Source organism: Biomphalaria glabrata, chromosome 10 (assembly GCF_947242115.1).
Source record: "Biomphalaria glabrata chromosome 10, xgBioGlab47.1, whole genome shotgun sequence".
Taxonomy (NCBI): Eukaryota; Metazoa; Mollusca; class Gastropoda; family Planorbidae; genus Biomphalaria; species Biomphalaria glabrata.
In genome coordinates, this window is record NC_074720.1 from 24,836,052 (window position 1) to 24,854,120 (window position 18,069).

General features: G+C 38.4%; 2 protein-coding genes across 5 annotated transcripts in view; both read left to right on the forward strand.

The window, feature by feature from the left end:
• Positions 1-18,069, forward strand: part of LOC129928594 (zinc finger BED domain-containing protein 4-like) — a 243,276-nt gene that overhangs the window by 144,805 nt on the left and 80,402 nt on the right. The gene's annotated exons all lie outside the window — the stretch shown is intronic.
• LOC106071006 (vinculin-like) overlaps positions 1-18,069 on the forward strand; it is a 135,814-nt gene that overhangs the window by 35,961 nt on the left and 81,784 nt on the right. For all 4 annotated transcript variants that reach the window (XM_056043292.1, XM_056043291.1, XM_056043293.1 and 1 more), the window contains 3 exons: positions 7,748-7,896; positions 9,718-9,910; positions 15,290-15,528. In XM_056043292.1, the coding sequence (XP_055899267.1) occupies positions 7,748-7,896; positions 9,718-9,910; positions 15,290-15,528 (581 nt within the window). The remainder of the gene's footprint in view (positions 1-7,747; positions 7,897-9,717; positions 9,911-15,289; positions 15,529-18,069) is intronic.

Genomic DNA, 18,069 nt, shown 5'->3' on the forward strand with positions numbered 1-18,069 from the left:
AGCAGGAAATAACCTCCGCTCTAACCAGAGGGATCTCCCCTCTCCAGAGAGAAAGACTTCCCCCAAAAGGGGGTTCTCTCCACCCAAACCCAAGAATAAAAATACCAAGGTCACCGGAATAAAGGGAAACCCCTCCGGGGGCCTCCCAAGGCCTAATAGCTCCAAGTAGGTCATTTAGAATAAGCCATGGATTCCAGAATTGTACAGTGGAACTGTAGAGGCCTCAAGGCCAATTATGAGGAAATGCAGATACTGATGGACTCTAAGACTCCTGTAGCTGTCTGCTTACAGGAAACATTTCTGAAAGATAGCATCAGTTTTTCGAAGCTTCAGTGCTTACAGCAAGAATGTTGAGGATGCAGAGAGAGCATCAGGTGGAGTCTGTATCCTTGTGAAGGACAGCGTCCCCCACAGAAATGGTAGAACTACAGACCACACTACAGGAGTAGCAGCTAGGATAACCCTACACAAGGTTATCACTTGCTGCAGCCTTTATCTACCACCAGGCGCTCCATTAAACCTAGCAGACATGGACAGTAAGCAAGGACGAATTGTTACGTACCCCAGAGATATAGCTGACTGCCTTACATCCTCAATAGCAGATAAATCATCCACTGCACACTACACGCCAGAGTTTCAAAAAGTCAAAATCTGGGAGGAAAGACACCCCATTGATTTCAGATCTGAAAACAATGAAGATTATAACAAACCGTTCTCGGTTGAGGAACTGAAGGACTTGCTGGACAAATCACATGACAGCGCCAGAAGTTGAAATCCATTATCAGTTCCTCAAGCATCTTTCCGAACCCTCATTGGCGACCCTGCTAAAAATCTATAACTGTGTGTGGGGAACAGGCGCTTTCCCAAACAGCTGGAGGAAAGCCACAGTTATACCGATACCCAACCGGGAAGAGATGGGTCTGACCCAGCTAACTAACGGCAGGGGCGGACAACAATTGACCACTTGGTAAGACTGGAAGCTTTCATCAGAAATGCACTGCTAAGACGAGAACATCTAGTAGCTGTATTTTTCGACATAGAAAAGGCCTATGATACAACATGGAAATATGGCATTCTACATGACTTGGAGCTTATGGGGCTTAAGGGACACCTTCCCTGCTTTGTTAGGGAATTCCTGAAAGACCGGAAATTTCAGGTTCGAGTGGGCAACTCCTCTTCTCACACTTATGACCAGGAAATGTGTGTATCCCAGGGCAGCATTCTCTCAGTGACCCTGTTCAACATAAAAATAAACAGCATTATAAATGCTCTGTCTCCTGGCATAGTGTGCTCTCTGTATGTTGATGACTTTGTCATTCTTACATATGGCAAAAACATGAACACTTTAGAAAGAAAATTACAACTAAGTTTAAATAAAATTCAAAGTTGGGCAAACGATAATGGTTTTAAATTCTCAGACTCCAAAACAGTTAGTATGCATTTTTTGTAATTTAAGGGGACTCCACCCAGACCTTTGAACTATTTATACACAAAAAGAAGATCCCTGTTGTGAAAACTACAAAATTTTTAGGCCTCACCCTAGATTCCAAATTTAATTTTCTCCCCCACATTAAGGAACTACAGAAGAAATGCCAAAAGTCATTAAACTTACTTAGAGTACTCAGCCCTACGAACTGGGGAGCTGACAGAAATACCTTGCTGCTGCTATATCGGAGTCTATTCCGATCCAAATTAGACTACGGATCCATAATAAATGGAGCAGCAAGGAAGTCTTATCTAAAAATACTGGAACCAATACAAAATGCTGCCCTGCGTCTCTGTCTCGGCGCGTTTCGAACATCCCTATCCCATCCCCATGGACATAAGAATGAAAAAGCTTGCAATGCAGTATATAGTTAAGCTAAAATCCAACCCCACGAACCCTGCTTTTGACTCCATATTTAACCCTACAGATTTAACCCTACAGAGGTAGAACTATACAGTCGAAGGCCTAACATCATACAGCCATTGGGCCTTCAAATGAGAGTACCCATTCAAAATTTAACCCCACCCATTGACCAAATCTCTAAAATAGAAACCCCACAGAATCCCCCTGGCTAATGAACGAACCCAAATTAAATTTATCCCTCCTTAATTTCAAAAAAGAAAATACAGACGCAAGCATACTACAAGTCCACTTTAGGGAATTGCAGAAGAGCTATGGAGATTGTGGCACCATCTACACTGATGGATCCAAAATGGATGGAAAGGTCGCGTGTGCCTGCTCCTTTCGGAACAAAACAACTCCCGTAGACTCCCCGATGGCTGCTCCATTTTTACGGCCGAATTGCATGCAATATCACTTGCACTTATGGCCGTTAAAGCTTCAGAAATCTGCTCCGACTCTGACATTGCAAGCTTTGGGGCGGATGAAGACTGACATCCCATTGGTACATAAGAGCCTGAAGCTGTTGGACCAAATAACAGCCGACCGTAGGGATGTCACCTTCATCTGGGTGCCCTCCCATGTTGGCATTGAGGGAAACGAAGCCGCAGACAGAGAAGCAAAGAGAGCCCTAAATCATGCGGTGTCAGGAACCCAGGTTTCCTGCTCGGACCTGAGACTAAGTATTGCCTCTGCCACCTATCGAGAGTGGCAGAACCGATGGGAGGCTGAGACTCACAGTAAACTAAGGCAGATTGTGGCGGATCTCAGGTGGCGGCCCACATCTAAGGGTCTGACAACGCGTGGTAGCACGACCATGTCCAGACTTAGGATTGGCCACACCTACATCACGCACTCTTTTGTGCTGAAGAGAGACGAGCCCCCACTTTGTGAGTACTGTAACTCTCGCCTCACCGTGGAACATATTTTCGTTGATTGCCCCACATACCAGGATGTCAGGGAGAGGTATTTTTTGGAGCCACTAGCTGTTTGATAGTGTCGACCCTGGGAAGGTACTGGGCTTTATCCGGGAAGTGGGGTTGTCTACGAAGATCTGATTTATGAATTTGTGAACATGTACTATTTACATTAGATTTTTACCAAATAATTAAATTTTTACTACCTTTACTATTTTAACTGTGAATAGACCTTGATTTTAATGATAGGACTGTATAGAATTTGGCCCTTGTTGTTTAGAGAGAGAGTGGTCCTTGAGGGACTGCGGACACGACATGGCCTAAATTCGGCCGATGTGCCTAAAATCAAAATCAAATCACCGCAGACAGAGAAGCAAAGAGAGCCCTAAATCAAGCAGTGTCAGGAACACAAATTCCCTGCTCGGACCTGAGACTAAGTATTGCCTCTGCCACCTATCGAGAGTGGCAGGACCAATGGGAGGCTGAGACTGGATACACTTTTGAGACTAAAAGAAAATCTGCTGCCGAGGACAAACGCAGACGGCGAAAAGAAAATCTCAATCAAGCCTTATTATATATATATATATATACACTACTTAATACTACAAACAGCGATGTCCTTGCGATTGTCGGTATGGACAGTATAGAGGGACTTCTTATGGCCCAGCGGTTATGCTGGGTAGGGCGCGTATCCCATATGGGAGACAAATGTATGCCAAAGGCAGTCTTTTTGGTGAACTAAAAGGTGGTTGTCATTACAGAGGCGCCCCACGGAAATGCTTCAAATGCTTGGCTGACATAGAAGAGAGCACCTGATTGCATGCGGCCTCAGAACGAGACAGCTGGAGGTCAGTAACTAAGGCCGCAGGATACACATTTGAGACCAAAAGAAAACCCGCTGCCGAGGACAATGCAGACGGCAAAAGGAAAATCTAAATCGACCACTTGCAGACAGTGGTTATGCTTGCCCTGGATGTGGCAAAATATGTAGGTCACAGCTGGGGCTGTGCAGCCACAAGAAATACTGCACTCCTCACTAATCTTCGGACTCGAAGACAAGCCTTATTACTTTTATTATTTGTAAGGGGTCGTTCTACTGGTCGCGATTCATTGGCAGCACTGGTATGAATTTTTAAAAAACCTTGTATCAGTAGTATCAGTAGATTATCTTGATACTAGGAAACTACTGATAAACTATATCTCTCCTGCTGTATACCAAATAATAATTGATAAAGAGACATTTGATGAAGCAATCCAGACTCTAAATGGCATCTACATACAACCAAAGAATGAGGTGTTTGCTAGGCAACTGTTAGTTACTTGCCAACAAGAGCAAGGTCAAACGATAGACGCCTACATGCAGAAATTAAGAATTCTATCCAAAGATTGCAACTTCAAAGCGGTGACTGCTGAACAACACCGAGAAGAGGATATTAGAGATTCGTTTATCAAAGGACTAGTTTCCAACAGCATTCGAAAACATCTACTTGAAAAGACTTTTGAGTTTAAAGGACGCCTTCGAAGAGGCTCGCTTACTAAAACATGCTTATCAGCACTCATTACAGTATGAATCATCACAGCCGCTAACTAATTGCGCGGCAACTACACTTACCAATTCTTTGGCCACACCCTCACCAAATGTAAGGATTCCTCAAAGTGCAAGCAATTCACACACACATGAAGTAAATGCATTAGCTAGCAAGTGTTACTTTTGCGGCAGGGTTAAGTATCCCCGCTCTCGGTGCCCTGCAAGGGAAGCCACATGCAATCAGTGCTTCAAAAAGGGTCATTTTCAAAGATTATGCAAATCGAAATCTTCAAAAGTTTCAGCTATCGCTACTGTACAGCCTTTGAGTTTAAACAAAGCTACAATACCCATTTTCATCAACAACGTGCAATTGAAAGCCCAGTAGACACTGGGAGCTGTGAAAGCTATATTTCGATGCACATTGCTAAAAAGCACAAATGGCCAACATGGTCCTCAGGCAACAGAATCTTTATGGCTTCCACCCATCTATCTCGAATCACTTAAGGACACATCTACGCTAACATACGACTCACAAATGAACTCTCTCTACTAGACAATTTGTGCTCCGATGTCATTTTTGGACTTGACTTTATAAGTTTGCACCAAAATCTGTTTATTCCTTTCGATGGTCAGAAACCATCGTTGTGCCGGAGTACTCTCCGGCCAGCAAGAGTAGAGGCTCCTACCCTATTTAGTAATCTGTTACCAAACTGTACCCCAGTGGTTACGGGAAAGCTTATAGAGAAGGAAATTCAACAACTGATAAAGGATGAGATTATTAAACCATCTACGTTTCCCTGGCGAGCACAAGTCCTAGTCCCAACAAATGACAGACATAAGAAAAGAATGGTTATAGACTACAATCAAACCATAAACCGGTTCACTCTACTAGACGCTGACCCCATGCCCAGAATTGAGGAACTAGCAGAAAAGATTTCCCAGTACTCTGTATATAGTACTTTAGACCTGAAAAGTGCATACCATCAGATTTCCATAAAAAAGAGGAAAGGCCGTTCACAGCCTTCGAAGCATGTCCGTCAGATTCCATTTGGCGTTACGAATGGAGTCGCCTGTTTTCAGCATACGATTGACAAAATCATTTAAGACGAATGACTCACTGACACTTTTGCTAATGTTGACAACGTGACCATCTGCGTTCAGGACTCTGAATCACATGACCGAAACCTACAGCACTTTCTTGACAGTGCTCAAAAGTATGGAATCACTTTTAATGAAACAAAAAGTTAAATTAGCACTACTAAAGTGAGACTGTTAGGATCCGAGATTTCTAAAGGACAACTTAAGCCGGATCCTGAGAGATTTCGCGCTCTATGGAAATTACTCGTACCAGTGAACATGCGTGAACAGAAACGAGTAGTGGGTCTTCTGGCTTACTACTCACAGTGGATACCTAACTTCTCAACAAAAATAAGCCCTTTAACAAGAAATCAGCAATTTCCTGTCTCCGAAGAAGTCAAAAGAACATTTGAAAGTTTGAAAAATGAGATTGAAAAAGCCGCCGTACATACTATTGATCTGAATAGCCCTTTAACCATTGAGACGAATGCTACTGATATAGCCATTGCGGATACCCTCAACCAAGATGGCCGGCACGTTGCTTTCTTATCTCGCTCATTAACAAACGTGATAGAAAACATTCTTCGGTTGCGAAAGAAGCATATACCATTGTTGAATAATTGAGAAAATGGAAACATTTCTTAGTTGGTAAAGCGTTCACACTTGTTACGGATCAATCTGTCTCTTTCATGTACTTGTATAACAGGTCAAACAAGGGAAAAATTAAGAATGAAAAAATCCAGAGGTGGAAACTAGAACTCTCGTGTTTCCACTATGACGTCGTCTATCGCCCTGGCAAGCAGAACACTGTAGCTGATACATTTACCAGAAACTATCTGCCACCACTCGCAATGATCTTAAATTGTTGCATACTAGTCTTTGCCATCTAGGCGTTACTCGACTATTGCACTATGTAAGGGCTAAAAATCTTCCATTTTCCTGTGATGACATCAGAACTGTGATGGAACAATGTCAAACTTGTGCAGAGCTGAAGCCCGTTTTTTTCGACAGCCTACCAGAGAGCTGATTAAAGCGACTCAACCTTTTGAAAGAATTAGTATGGATTTCAAGGGACCTCTCCCTTCTGTTTCAAGAAATAGATATCTACTTATCATTATAGATGAATTCTCAAGATTCCCACTTGCATTTGCATGTCCCGACGTTTATGTCTACAGAGGTGCAGTATTTCCTTCACGAGAGAGGAATCGTGACCAGTAGAACGACCCCTTTCAGTCCGAGAGGAAATGGACAAATAGAGAGACTATAAGGGACTTTATGGAAAGCCATCTGCAGTCCATCTGGTCATTACTATGCACCGCAACTAACAGGACACCACATGAATGACTTCTTGGGTTCAACCGAAGAAGTGGTTCCGGGACATTTCTGCCAACATGGTTGACCAGTCAGGGTCCTGTCCTGCTGAAGAAGAACGTTAGATCGTCTAAATATGATCCCAATGATCCCATAACAGAAGAAGTTGATTTAGTCACATGCAACCCTCAGTACGCTATTGTCCAAACACCAAATGGTCAAGAGGAAACAGTCTCATTACGAATGTTAGCCCCTAGGAAGGAACAAAAAGTTAAAGAAAATTAGAATCAAAGTGTAACAAAGCTTGATATTGACTGCCCTGTCCAAAGCTCGCATCCCAGGAATCAACCTACTGATTCTACGATGGCTGAAGAAACCACCAGCACCACCGAAGACATAGTAAGACCATCGGAAGCTCAAGCAGATAAAACTACACATAGATACGATCTTAAAGTAAGAAGAACTAGGCCCAATTACAAAGAGTAAAAGTTCATCAGCTTACTAGAATTCTTATGTTGACATTCAATTTGTCAATACATTTGTTTATTTTACTACCTTCATTTTGATTTGTAACTTGACTTTAATATGATATTTGATCTATCATGTTATATTTTAATAAGCTATTTGATTTATACTGTAATATCAATACGTTACAGCATGTCATACTATTCTACATTGTTTGTTTACTCGAATCTCTATTATTGTTTTGCCTTTACTTAATTCTTTCATTGTTAATAATACTAGTAAGCACAATTTGAACTGGGGGTGAATGTTATGCTGTATCGGTTGTTGTTCTTATGTTTACATGTACTTGTAACTCGTCCGTAAGAATGTGTTTACGAAATGTGTGTTGTGTAGTCATTCAGTGTATTAAAGCCATACTAAGCGGACATGGTTTTCGACTCTGTTATCATGTTCATAACATCTCTCTCTCTCTCTCTCTCTTTATATATATATATATATATGTATATATATATATATATATATATATATATATATATTATAACGAAGTAGTATTTTTTGTTTCAGGTGATAAATCATTGCGACAAATTATTGATGATTCTAGAAGAATAGCTGAAAGATGTACTAATATGTGTGATAGAGATGCCATCTTAAGAAGTGCCAGTGATGTTGAAAGCATGGTTAATGCATTATCTGAGCTGAGACAGCAAGGAAAGGTAATTTTGATTTAATATTATTTATCTAAAATCATTTTTCTTGCTAGCTTTTTCAGAAGTTTGGAAGTTTTAAGATTTTATCAACAATTTTAATACCATTTACCTCTTCAGAAAATTACAATAAAAAAAAAACAACCAACATCTTGATACTGTGATCAGTGTCATGAGGGTTTTCCAGGCTCATCTTGGGTAAGATTTACATGCCTGGGCTCCCCTCTTGATCAGTACAAACCAAACAACAAAAAAAAAGGGGGGGGGGGTATTTTTTAAATTTTGTATGCAGGCGGGCACAACCCTCGCAGCGGCCCTGACTGTGATACTTACAAACCATTTTCATAAAAGGCATGGGATAAATGAAGGAATTCTGTTTAGTAACATTTTTTAATCATTAGAAATTTTGAAAATGCTTTTTATCTGTCATTAATTAAGCTTTAAGAATTGAGAATCTCTTTGGTACTGGTATTTTCAATTATAAGAGTTCTGTAATCAAGTAAAAAATAAATACTAATAATTTATTTAGTCAGACATAGTTTTACAAAACAGCTTTCCTAATTTCCTTTTTTATCTTGACAGTAAAAAATTGCTTTAAAGCCACCAGTTTTTATCATAGGTTTCTAAGGTAATTGAAGTGATTCCCTAAGCAGATGTAAAAATGTTGCTTTAGTGCCAATAAATAAAAATGGTGCTTTAGTGCCAATAAATAAACTTGATGTTATTTTCATGTTTTGTAAAAAAAAAAATTGAATGCAAATCCAAGGGTTGTAATAAAACAAAATTAATTAATAGCAACAAATTGTTGTTTTTTTTAAATATTCAAGTGTTGTCATCTATTGTGGCCTTTTGTTGATTTGGTGTTGATTAGATTTTTAGAAGTGGTCGAAAAATTAATTGCAAAAATCCAAACATACAAGAAACAAAGCGAGTTAATATAAGGGTATGCATATGCTTAAACGTGATTATAATTATGGCCATCTAATTAGCAGCCTAAATTTAACTTCAAAATCTTTAGTGCATAAGCAGAACAATCAAACAATGCTTAAAAAAATACATTACTGTCATGAATCTTAACTTTTTGGGTTGCTGAAATATGAAATAAGTATTTTGCTTCAGGTTGTCTTTAATCCGGAATTTTTTTTTTTTTACCTATACTCAATTTTGGAATATGTTAAAAAATGTTTACCTCCTGCTGTACACTGCATGAGTCAACAAATACTATATTTCATGTGTAAATACTAAGCAATCCATAAAACGTCTGGGAAAATGTTTAATGAATGAAATATGTTCTTAAATATTTTTGTTAATACTCTTTTTCAGTTGTTCCTGGCATGTATGGGTAATAAGGCCTATTTGTTTGTGCACAGAACTTCTGTCTGCACTCAGGGTTAGTGGAGGGTTCAGTAGTTAATAATAATAATAATAATCTTTATTATTCGTGAGTACTTAGACTTTATCTTGTCTTTTTTTGCTCTGCTGTGGTTGTTTTCATTATTGACCACTTACAAGGCGCACTATCTTCCATCACTGTCAAAATTTTTATTATGTCCACATTACATGGTAGTATTTGTTTGTGATATCTGATCAAACCAATTCATCTGGTGTTTTTTTCTTTCATGCTGTTGAGAATATAAAGTTCTAACTCTGAACAGGACTCTGAAGTATTAATGGGTATTATTTCATGAAATGTGGTTACCAAAAGCAGTGTAGCAGGCCATACCAGCTTTATAACTTTCCTTGAATGTGCAATGCATATTTGCATAATTATTGTTATTTTGTTTTATTATGAACATAAAAACATTATTTAGTTGTTAAAAATCTTTACAGGGCAGTAGTCCTCAGGCTATGGCTTTAGCTCGAGGTATTCAGGAAAAATTAAAAGAGCTTCAACAACAAACAGCTATAGGTATCATGAATACTGAACGAAGTGGCATTCGTAAGCCTGCTCCAACAGTGGAAGGAAAAGTGGAACAAGCCAAGCAATGGCTTGTAAATCCAGGTCTCGACGATAAAGGTCTAGGTTAGTGTTATTACTATATTTATTACCACTAGTAGTTTTTCCTTTTACTTCCAGAAAACAAGGCTCGGATAATCAGAATGTTTGTAATCACCAAATGCTTCAAATTTTTTATTGAACACTTTATTTTACTTCCTCCAAGACGTAAATGTTATTTATGTCTGTTTGCAAAAAAAAAGTTATTAATATTCCTTAAAGTATGTCATGAGACTGCTGTGGCATGTAAAATTTTAGCCCTAAACTCTTATAACTCTTCCTAGTTCACATTAGCATATCAAAAGAGCAATGGGGGCATTCTTTCATGTTTGGTAATGACTTTGTATAATGAGCTTTTGTTCTGCTGGCAGACCCTGTTTGTATTTTTCCTGAACAATGCCTGGAAACATAATCTTGAACAATGAAGCATCTCTAATGATGTGTTACTGTTAAAATTTTGAGGCATTCCTCCTGTTTCCTGCCTTAATCAATACTGCAGAATCATGTTTAATGATCCTCAAGTTTAATCTCATTTCCTATGAACAGAAAGATGACTTAAGAAAGCTAATTAAATTTCATTGTACTGGTAGGTTGGAGCTGTTGCTGTCTTGTCTGCATTAGCTCTGAGTTTTTAGGCTCATCCATTTTTTTTTCTGTTTTCACAAGGATACACAGCCCTAGAAGTGATCTACATATTTTGCCACATTCATTGCAGACATAACCCTTGTCTGCCTGTTTTCGGTTTAGGTTTTCTTTTCATGTCTGTTTGTCCTCATCGGTAGATTTCTTTTTGGTCTCAGATGTGTAGCCTGTGGCCTTTGTAAGAAATATCCAGCTGTCTCATTCGGAAATCGCCTACTGATAGATGCCCTCTTCTATGTCAATTAAAGCAAACTTAGCTGTCAATACCAGCAATCGCAAGAAGATTGTTATTTGTAGTTCACTATTGCCATCTTTTGCTCTTAATGGAGCGCAGACATCTGGTGAAAACGTTCAAGAATTCTTAGTTACTTTCTGTACAGTACCCATGTCGATGAGTGGAGAGAACTACTGCTTGGTAGACAATGATTTTTATAGGTAAGTAGAGTCATTTATTCTGCCACACTCGTTTGGAGGAGTGCGAAAGTACTACTAGCTTTAGCCAGTGGTTAATCAACTTCTCTTGAAAAAATATTCCTCATTGGATATCATGGTTTCCAATATGTAAAGTAGTCTACCACTATAAGGGGGTGTCCATTTACTGTGATCCGTGCGGACCAGTAAATTTTATTGGGTGACTTCTGAAATATGACTTCTATTTTTCCAAGGTTTATTGTTAAATCAAAAGAGGCCACAGCTTATGCAGATTCATTGACCACTAGCTGGAGCTCATGTTCATTGTGAGATTCCAGATCCAACCATATTTGACAATGGAGTCAACAAAAAAGCTATTTGTGGCATTCATACTCTCCTGCCTTGACTACTGCAATGCTGTGCTCACATGTATACTTGATGACAAAATCGCAACTAAAATCGCCTATTTGCAACTAATTCAGAACACTGCTGCATGATTAGTCCTATGAAAAACTGAAAAACAAGAGGAGATTCTGATGCTGCTCTCTTGCACACACGCCATTTCACCTATGAAAGCAAGAATTGACTACAAGGTGGCCACACCTTGTCATCAGTGCATCTACAATAAAAAAAAATGCCCTTGTAACTTAGTGAACTGATCACTCCATATGTACCTCATTGAGCCCTGCGCTCCATGGATTCAACGCTTCTGGTGATGGTGTAGGACTTAGGATGTCAACATCGAAATTTGGTTAGTAGTTTTCTCCTGAGTCTCTCAATGTCATGTAGGTCGGTGTCAGTCCATTTGATGACACTGAATGTGTAAAAGAACACTGGGACGGCCCATCTATTTATTGCAGTGATGAGGTTATTGCCAGACAGTTTAGTGTTGAGGATTTTATTTAATCTTTGCTTATATTTACAAAAAAGAAACTCCTCTTTTAAATTTTTATGGTATTGATAATTATTATTAATCGAAGATATTGCCATGTATATGGGGAAGTGATCAAATAGGTCACTATTGTTTTCTACTTTGGCCTTTTGTTCCTAGTGAAGCTGCATGAGAATGGATAGGATCTTTAGAGGGCATCCACATTTGAAAAATATTCTCCATAAACCATAGAGACTCACTATATCAAAAGTCTTAGAAAGATCCACAAAGGTAGTGTATAATTGTTGCATGACAAGTATCACGCCAAGGTTCTACTTGCTCCAAAACAAAATAGGCTCTCAGCTCCTTTTCCACTATAGAGTTTGTCAGTTGATTAAATAAAACTTGTACAAAGATCTTTCCTGACAAAAGATCAATGCCTGGATAGTTGGACTTGTCATCCTTTTTATATAGGGATACATCTCGAAGGTCAGGTGGAACAACTCATTTTTCCCGGCATAGAGTGAAAAGGTCTGGTAGCCTGTTGTTATAACCATTTTTGTTTATATTAATGGTAGGGCTAAATTTAATCTACTCTACCTCTGGTATTAAAAGGTTGACCATCGCTATCACGAGAATGTGAGATCCTGGTCAACAGGTCTAAGTGAATGGGTGTATGGGTATATAAGGTATGTAAGATTTGAAGTACATTGAAGATAGGGTTATGAGAGAATTAGTCAGAGGTGGTGATGGGAGATTGAGAAAGTTGTTTGAGTTGCAAGTTTGTGATATGATTTTGTTAGAGTCGGAGTGTGTGATATGATTTTGAGTGATGTTAGGAGTGTATGATATGATTTTGTTAGAGTAGGAGTGTGTGAAAGTTTTTCCTATTTGAGATAGGTAGTCTGAGTTGTGCAATGCAATTAACTATTTTTGGTTTTGAATTGATCTGATAATTCACATAGATTATAATGTACATATGTTCAATGTCTAGACCACATGAGCAGGCCAGGTGCTGGTCTTAGTTGTCAGAGGCTATTTGAGACTTAGTTGTCAGAGGCTATTTGAGGCATATTTTATAGACAATAGGAGCTTATACTTATTGACACCCCCAGGCCATGACAACCTTGGAAACCTTTTAAAATCCAGCGAAACTGCTCTTACTAACTGGTGACAGGGTGAAAGTGGATGCCTGGCACCACAAAACCTGGAGCTTCTGGCAGATGAAGCTTGTCAGCCTAGGAGAGAGCTACTCTGACTTAAAACCCCCGCTGCCATGCGTTACTAAGGCTTCAGGAAACAACCTCGAGTAAAATATCCCTCCAGCAGATTCTGCAACTGATTGGTGAGTTGGTGCCAAATGTAGCTTTCCTTTGGATCACATCAGTAAGGTCGAGAGACACATGTGACAACCATGACCCCTTTATCTAAGTCTCAGGAATGTGCCCCAGAGAGGAAACTCTGATGCTGTGCAAAGTGGCTAAAACAACACAGGAGGCAACAGTTACTGATTATAAATCTACAAAAATCTAACTTGATTGGCATAATGTATGGATGCCACAAGATGGCTTTTTTTTCTGATCATCCTGATGGTGATTTTTAGCTTAGTTCATAAATAACATCTATTAGAATTAAATTTAAGGTTTACAATGGAAACTAAATATATATGATATGATATTTTTAAAAGACTAGATCTAGAGATTTAGTTGCCAAAATCTTTTTTACAAAGTTTATATTCGTCTATCTGTTAACACATTATTTCTCCTACTTCCCATTCTTGGATCAGGCTTTGCACAATTATTCATTATCGATGATGACACGTGTATCAACATATGAATCAGTTTTAAAAATTAACCGATTATTTAAATACTAGTCATAATTAATAAAAATTTGGTTTTAAATATAAAATGTACTAAGCTAAGGGGAGATAAGCCTTTTGTTGAGAATTAGTTTGCTAACAATTTTAAACTATAAAACCTATTTTTACAAGTAGTTGGATAGCTCAATGGCTAACGTTGGCCTTCAATCAGGGAGGCTCAAGTTGGAATTCAGACTCGAGTAACCTTTTTTTTTTAAAGCTTATAAACTCACTTACTCTGTGTGGTGAAAGTTTGTACATGCTATTTCTCCCACACACAAAGTGAAACAAGAATCAATTTTTTAAAATTAGCAAATAGTTAATTATCTATTGATAATCGGTTGTTTGATGTTAAACAAGGGAAAGAACTTGTAGTTGACAGATGTGCTGGCATAAGTTGAATTAGTCCCCTTTATACTTTGTGTAAAGATTTAGGCTTAAAGAATTGAAATTTACTAAAGATAACTATAAAAACTTCTATTTTCATAAGCCCTTTCCTGGCACATTGGTTAGTGTATTGGCTTTGAGGAAGCCTGAGCCTTCGAATTTGAATTCAAGTTGTACAACTTTTTACATTTTCTTATTTATGAAATGCATTTAAAAAGTGATCACAGTAACCTTCATTAGATACCCCTTCTTCCCCCCCCCCTTTTTTTTTCCCCAACTGGTCCAGACAAGTGATAGGATCATAGCATATTGAGAAATCTAAAAACATGAAATAAAAACAATTAGTAAAAATATTTCTGATTGCACAGATTTATTATAGTTAGCCTAGATCTATTAATTACAGATTTAATTAAAATGACTGATCCAAACTATTTGATACAATCATACTTACACTTAATAAAAGCTTTGTTTTATTAAAAAGTATTTTTTATTTTGCTTGTTTTTTTAATTGTTTTATAAAAGGTAGCACGGAAATCTTCTCCCAGATACCCCCCTCCCCAACTGGTCCACAAAAGCATTAAAGTTGTGTTAAACAAAAACAGTTAATAAAAATATTTACAATTACACAAATTTATTGTTAGTCTAGATCTACTAAAAACTCAAGCTCGAAAGTTCATTATATTAAATTGCTTTTGAAAAGGCAGCATGGAAACATTCCTCCAGATATCCCCTCCCCCCTCTCCTCCAACTTGACCATAGCGCACTGAATAGGCTTTGAGCATGAGTGCTGCATTTAAAACAATAAATAAAAATATTTCCAATCACACAAATGTATGAAAGTTAGTCTAGATCTATTGAAATTACTTACATGAAGATAGTCACCATAATCATCACTGACTAAAGATAAGCATAGACACTATCTGTTAAGTTGAAACGGTGGAAAAATGTAATTACCAAGGAGATAAATTTGTTCTATAGACTCCTCCTTTATTATGAAAAAAAATGGTTTATTCATTATCTTGTGTAGCCTTATTAATCTTGTTTATCTTTAAAATTTAACCATCAACATTCTTTTTCAGCATTAATAACTTGTGGTATAGCAATTATATTGTCTTATAAAAATATACTAATATTGTACTTTTACAAAACACAAAAGTGGAGCACTTTAGACCAAAAACTGCTGTTGGGCAAGCTTAAAAAAATAAAACACTTTTAAATTGTTTTGTTTTATTCTCAGGTGAAGCAGCTACCCGCCTGATAGTTAATGAAGGGCGCAAAGTAGCAAATTGTTGCACTGGTCCACAAAGGCAAGAGTTGCTTAGATTATGTGATGAAGTTGAGATTCTAACCAATCAACTTTCAGACATGTGCAAGAGAGGTCAAGGAAATGGTCCACAGGCTAAAGCAATTGCTCGTAATCTGTCTGAGAAATTAGCTTCTCTCAAAACCAAGATCCAGGATGCTCTGGTTAATCAGGTTATTTTTAATTTATACTTTACAATATTTTTAAAATAAACTTAATATTTTAAAAAGTACTAATTGTAATTATATCAAAACATATAGAAATCACAATTCTACAAAAAATAAATGTGGCATTATCATTTAGGAAATCTTTATTGAAAAATTAATGTAGACTATGCATTTTAATTTCTTGTTTAGGTCTTGGTGCTGTGGCAAATTCTATTACAATTGCCTTCTTATTATTTCAAAGTTATTATCATTTTTAAAATGGATTTTCAAATTAAGATTAATTACAATAAAAACAATTTTAAATTTAATATTATTTTTTTTTAAAGAAAGTGGTAATTTAGGGTTGTAGATAGATTGTCTAATAACAACCTTATTAAGCACATGAATAACTTAATATGAAATATTTTCTTAACTTGTTGTTGTTAACTTATTTTATTATTGCCACCGCTGGCTAGCATCTCTGAAAGGGGAACAATTTTGTAAGTTTCTCTTGCCAGTACATAGCCTCTCCGCAGCTATGCAGAACCTCCTCGTGGTGACAGATGGAAACTGAGGGTGTGAAGCCTCAGGCTAATCTGCAATTGTCTCGGAGAAGTTTGGCCCCAAGATGTGAGGCAGTCATGGGACACACCCTGCTGCCCACAAACCAAACCCCTAGCTATAGGTTAATAGCTCACTGCCTTGTGTGTGTCCCTGTAAGGTCTAAGGCTAAGGGAGTAAACCCTAACAGAAAATCCAGTTTTTGGTGCCCTGTAGGCGGGGGGACAGTGGTAAGACTACTGCTCTCTGGAAAACTCCTGCAGCCACCTGACCTCAAATTGCTATGGCTTGCCATCCCTTTGGACCTGGTCAGTATGAAAGAGAGCAAGTGTTGACGTATGGGCATCAAATTTACTGCTCAGGATTTCCCCCAGCAATGGAGAGGTCACTCCATCTCTGACAGTAAAACAGAAAAAAACACGGTGGTTAGTGGTGATACATTCCTATTTGATTGGCACACCACTGGGTGTTTGGTGCTAAGATAAAATCAAAAAGCAAGCTGCTCACCAATACAATCAAAAGAAAGCCCACAACATTAATGCAATTTGCAACCTGGAATATACGGACAATGTGTCCTGACTTTAATACTGATCGGGCATGACATGGCCTAAATTGTGCCGTGTGCCAAAAACCCAAAATACAAAATTCAAATTCAATACTGATCCTGAACTCAAGAAACCAGACTGACAGACAGTGGATCTCTTATAGAAAGCAATTATACATTCTACTGGCAAGGAAAACCAGAAGAAAGCCATAGAATACATTGCGTCTACTTTGCAATAAGAAACAGTCTCGTCTCCTCCATTTCGATGTTCCTGATAGGCAATGAAAGAGTAGCACATATGAAATTTGCATCCCATCAAGGCAAAGTTAATATTATTTGTGCTTACTCTCCAAGCATTGCTGCACCGGAAGAGTACAAAGCTCTTCCAAGCCAAGCTCTGGCGGATGTAATTAAAAACATCCCGAAGTCCAAGCACCTCTAAATTAATGGAGATTTTAACGCCTGAGTTGGTGCTGAAAACGATGCGTGGCCAAAATGTATGGGACCTCATGGTGTCAGCAAGACCAATGACAATGGCAATGACAATGGTCAAAGGCTACTCGAGTTCTGTAGCTCACATGAACTGTGTATTACAAATACATACTTCTCTGGTAAAGAAAGCCACAAAGTCTCTTGGCGGCACCCACGCTCAAAAAGGTGGCACCAGCTTGACCTATGCATCACTCGAAGAATGGATCTGACACCCGCTCATACCATAGCGCGGACTGTAAGTCTGACCATTCACTAGTGCTAAGCAAGATCAAACTACTTCTTAAGAATGCTTACACTTCCTGTCAACCTAGGACTAAGCGAATCAAAGTCAACCATGTAGGTGACCCAGAAAAGTCTGTACTCTTTGGCGAGCTCCAGAACAGTTCAATCCCCTTGATAAGTAATAAAGACGACACCTCTATCAGATTGGAGAAATTAAGAGATGTAATCTACAGCTCAGCACACTGCCAGTGGTCCTCAAAAACACAAAAATGTAGACTGTTTTTAGGCGAATCTAATCTCTACTTAGGAAATAGTAAAGCTCTGTTTGATGGCATAAAAGCGGCCCTGGGTCCAATAGTGTCTAAGCCTGCCCCCCTTCTATCAAAATCTGGAGAAAAAATTATGGTTCAAACCAATCAGCTAGAACAATAGACAGAACACTATACCTCGATGCCTATGCCACACAGAATACAGTAGACAATGTTGCCCTGGCTTCTCTACCAGAACTTCCAGTATTAGAATAGCCTAGATGAGCTTCCAACCTTGATGATCTCAAAAAAGCAATAAATTGCATGAAAAATAGAAAATCAGATAGTGATGGCATCCCAGTAGAAGTAGTTATGGTCAACAAAACACTCCTGCTCCCTGAACTCTATAATCTCCTCTGCCGCTGCTGGGAAGCAGGTCATGTCCCATAGGACATGCGTGAGGCAAATATAGTCACAATATATAAGAACAAAGGAGATCGG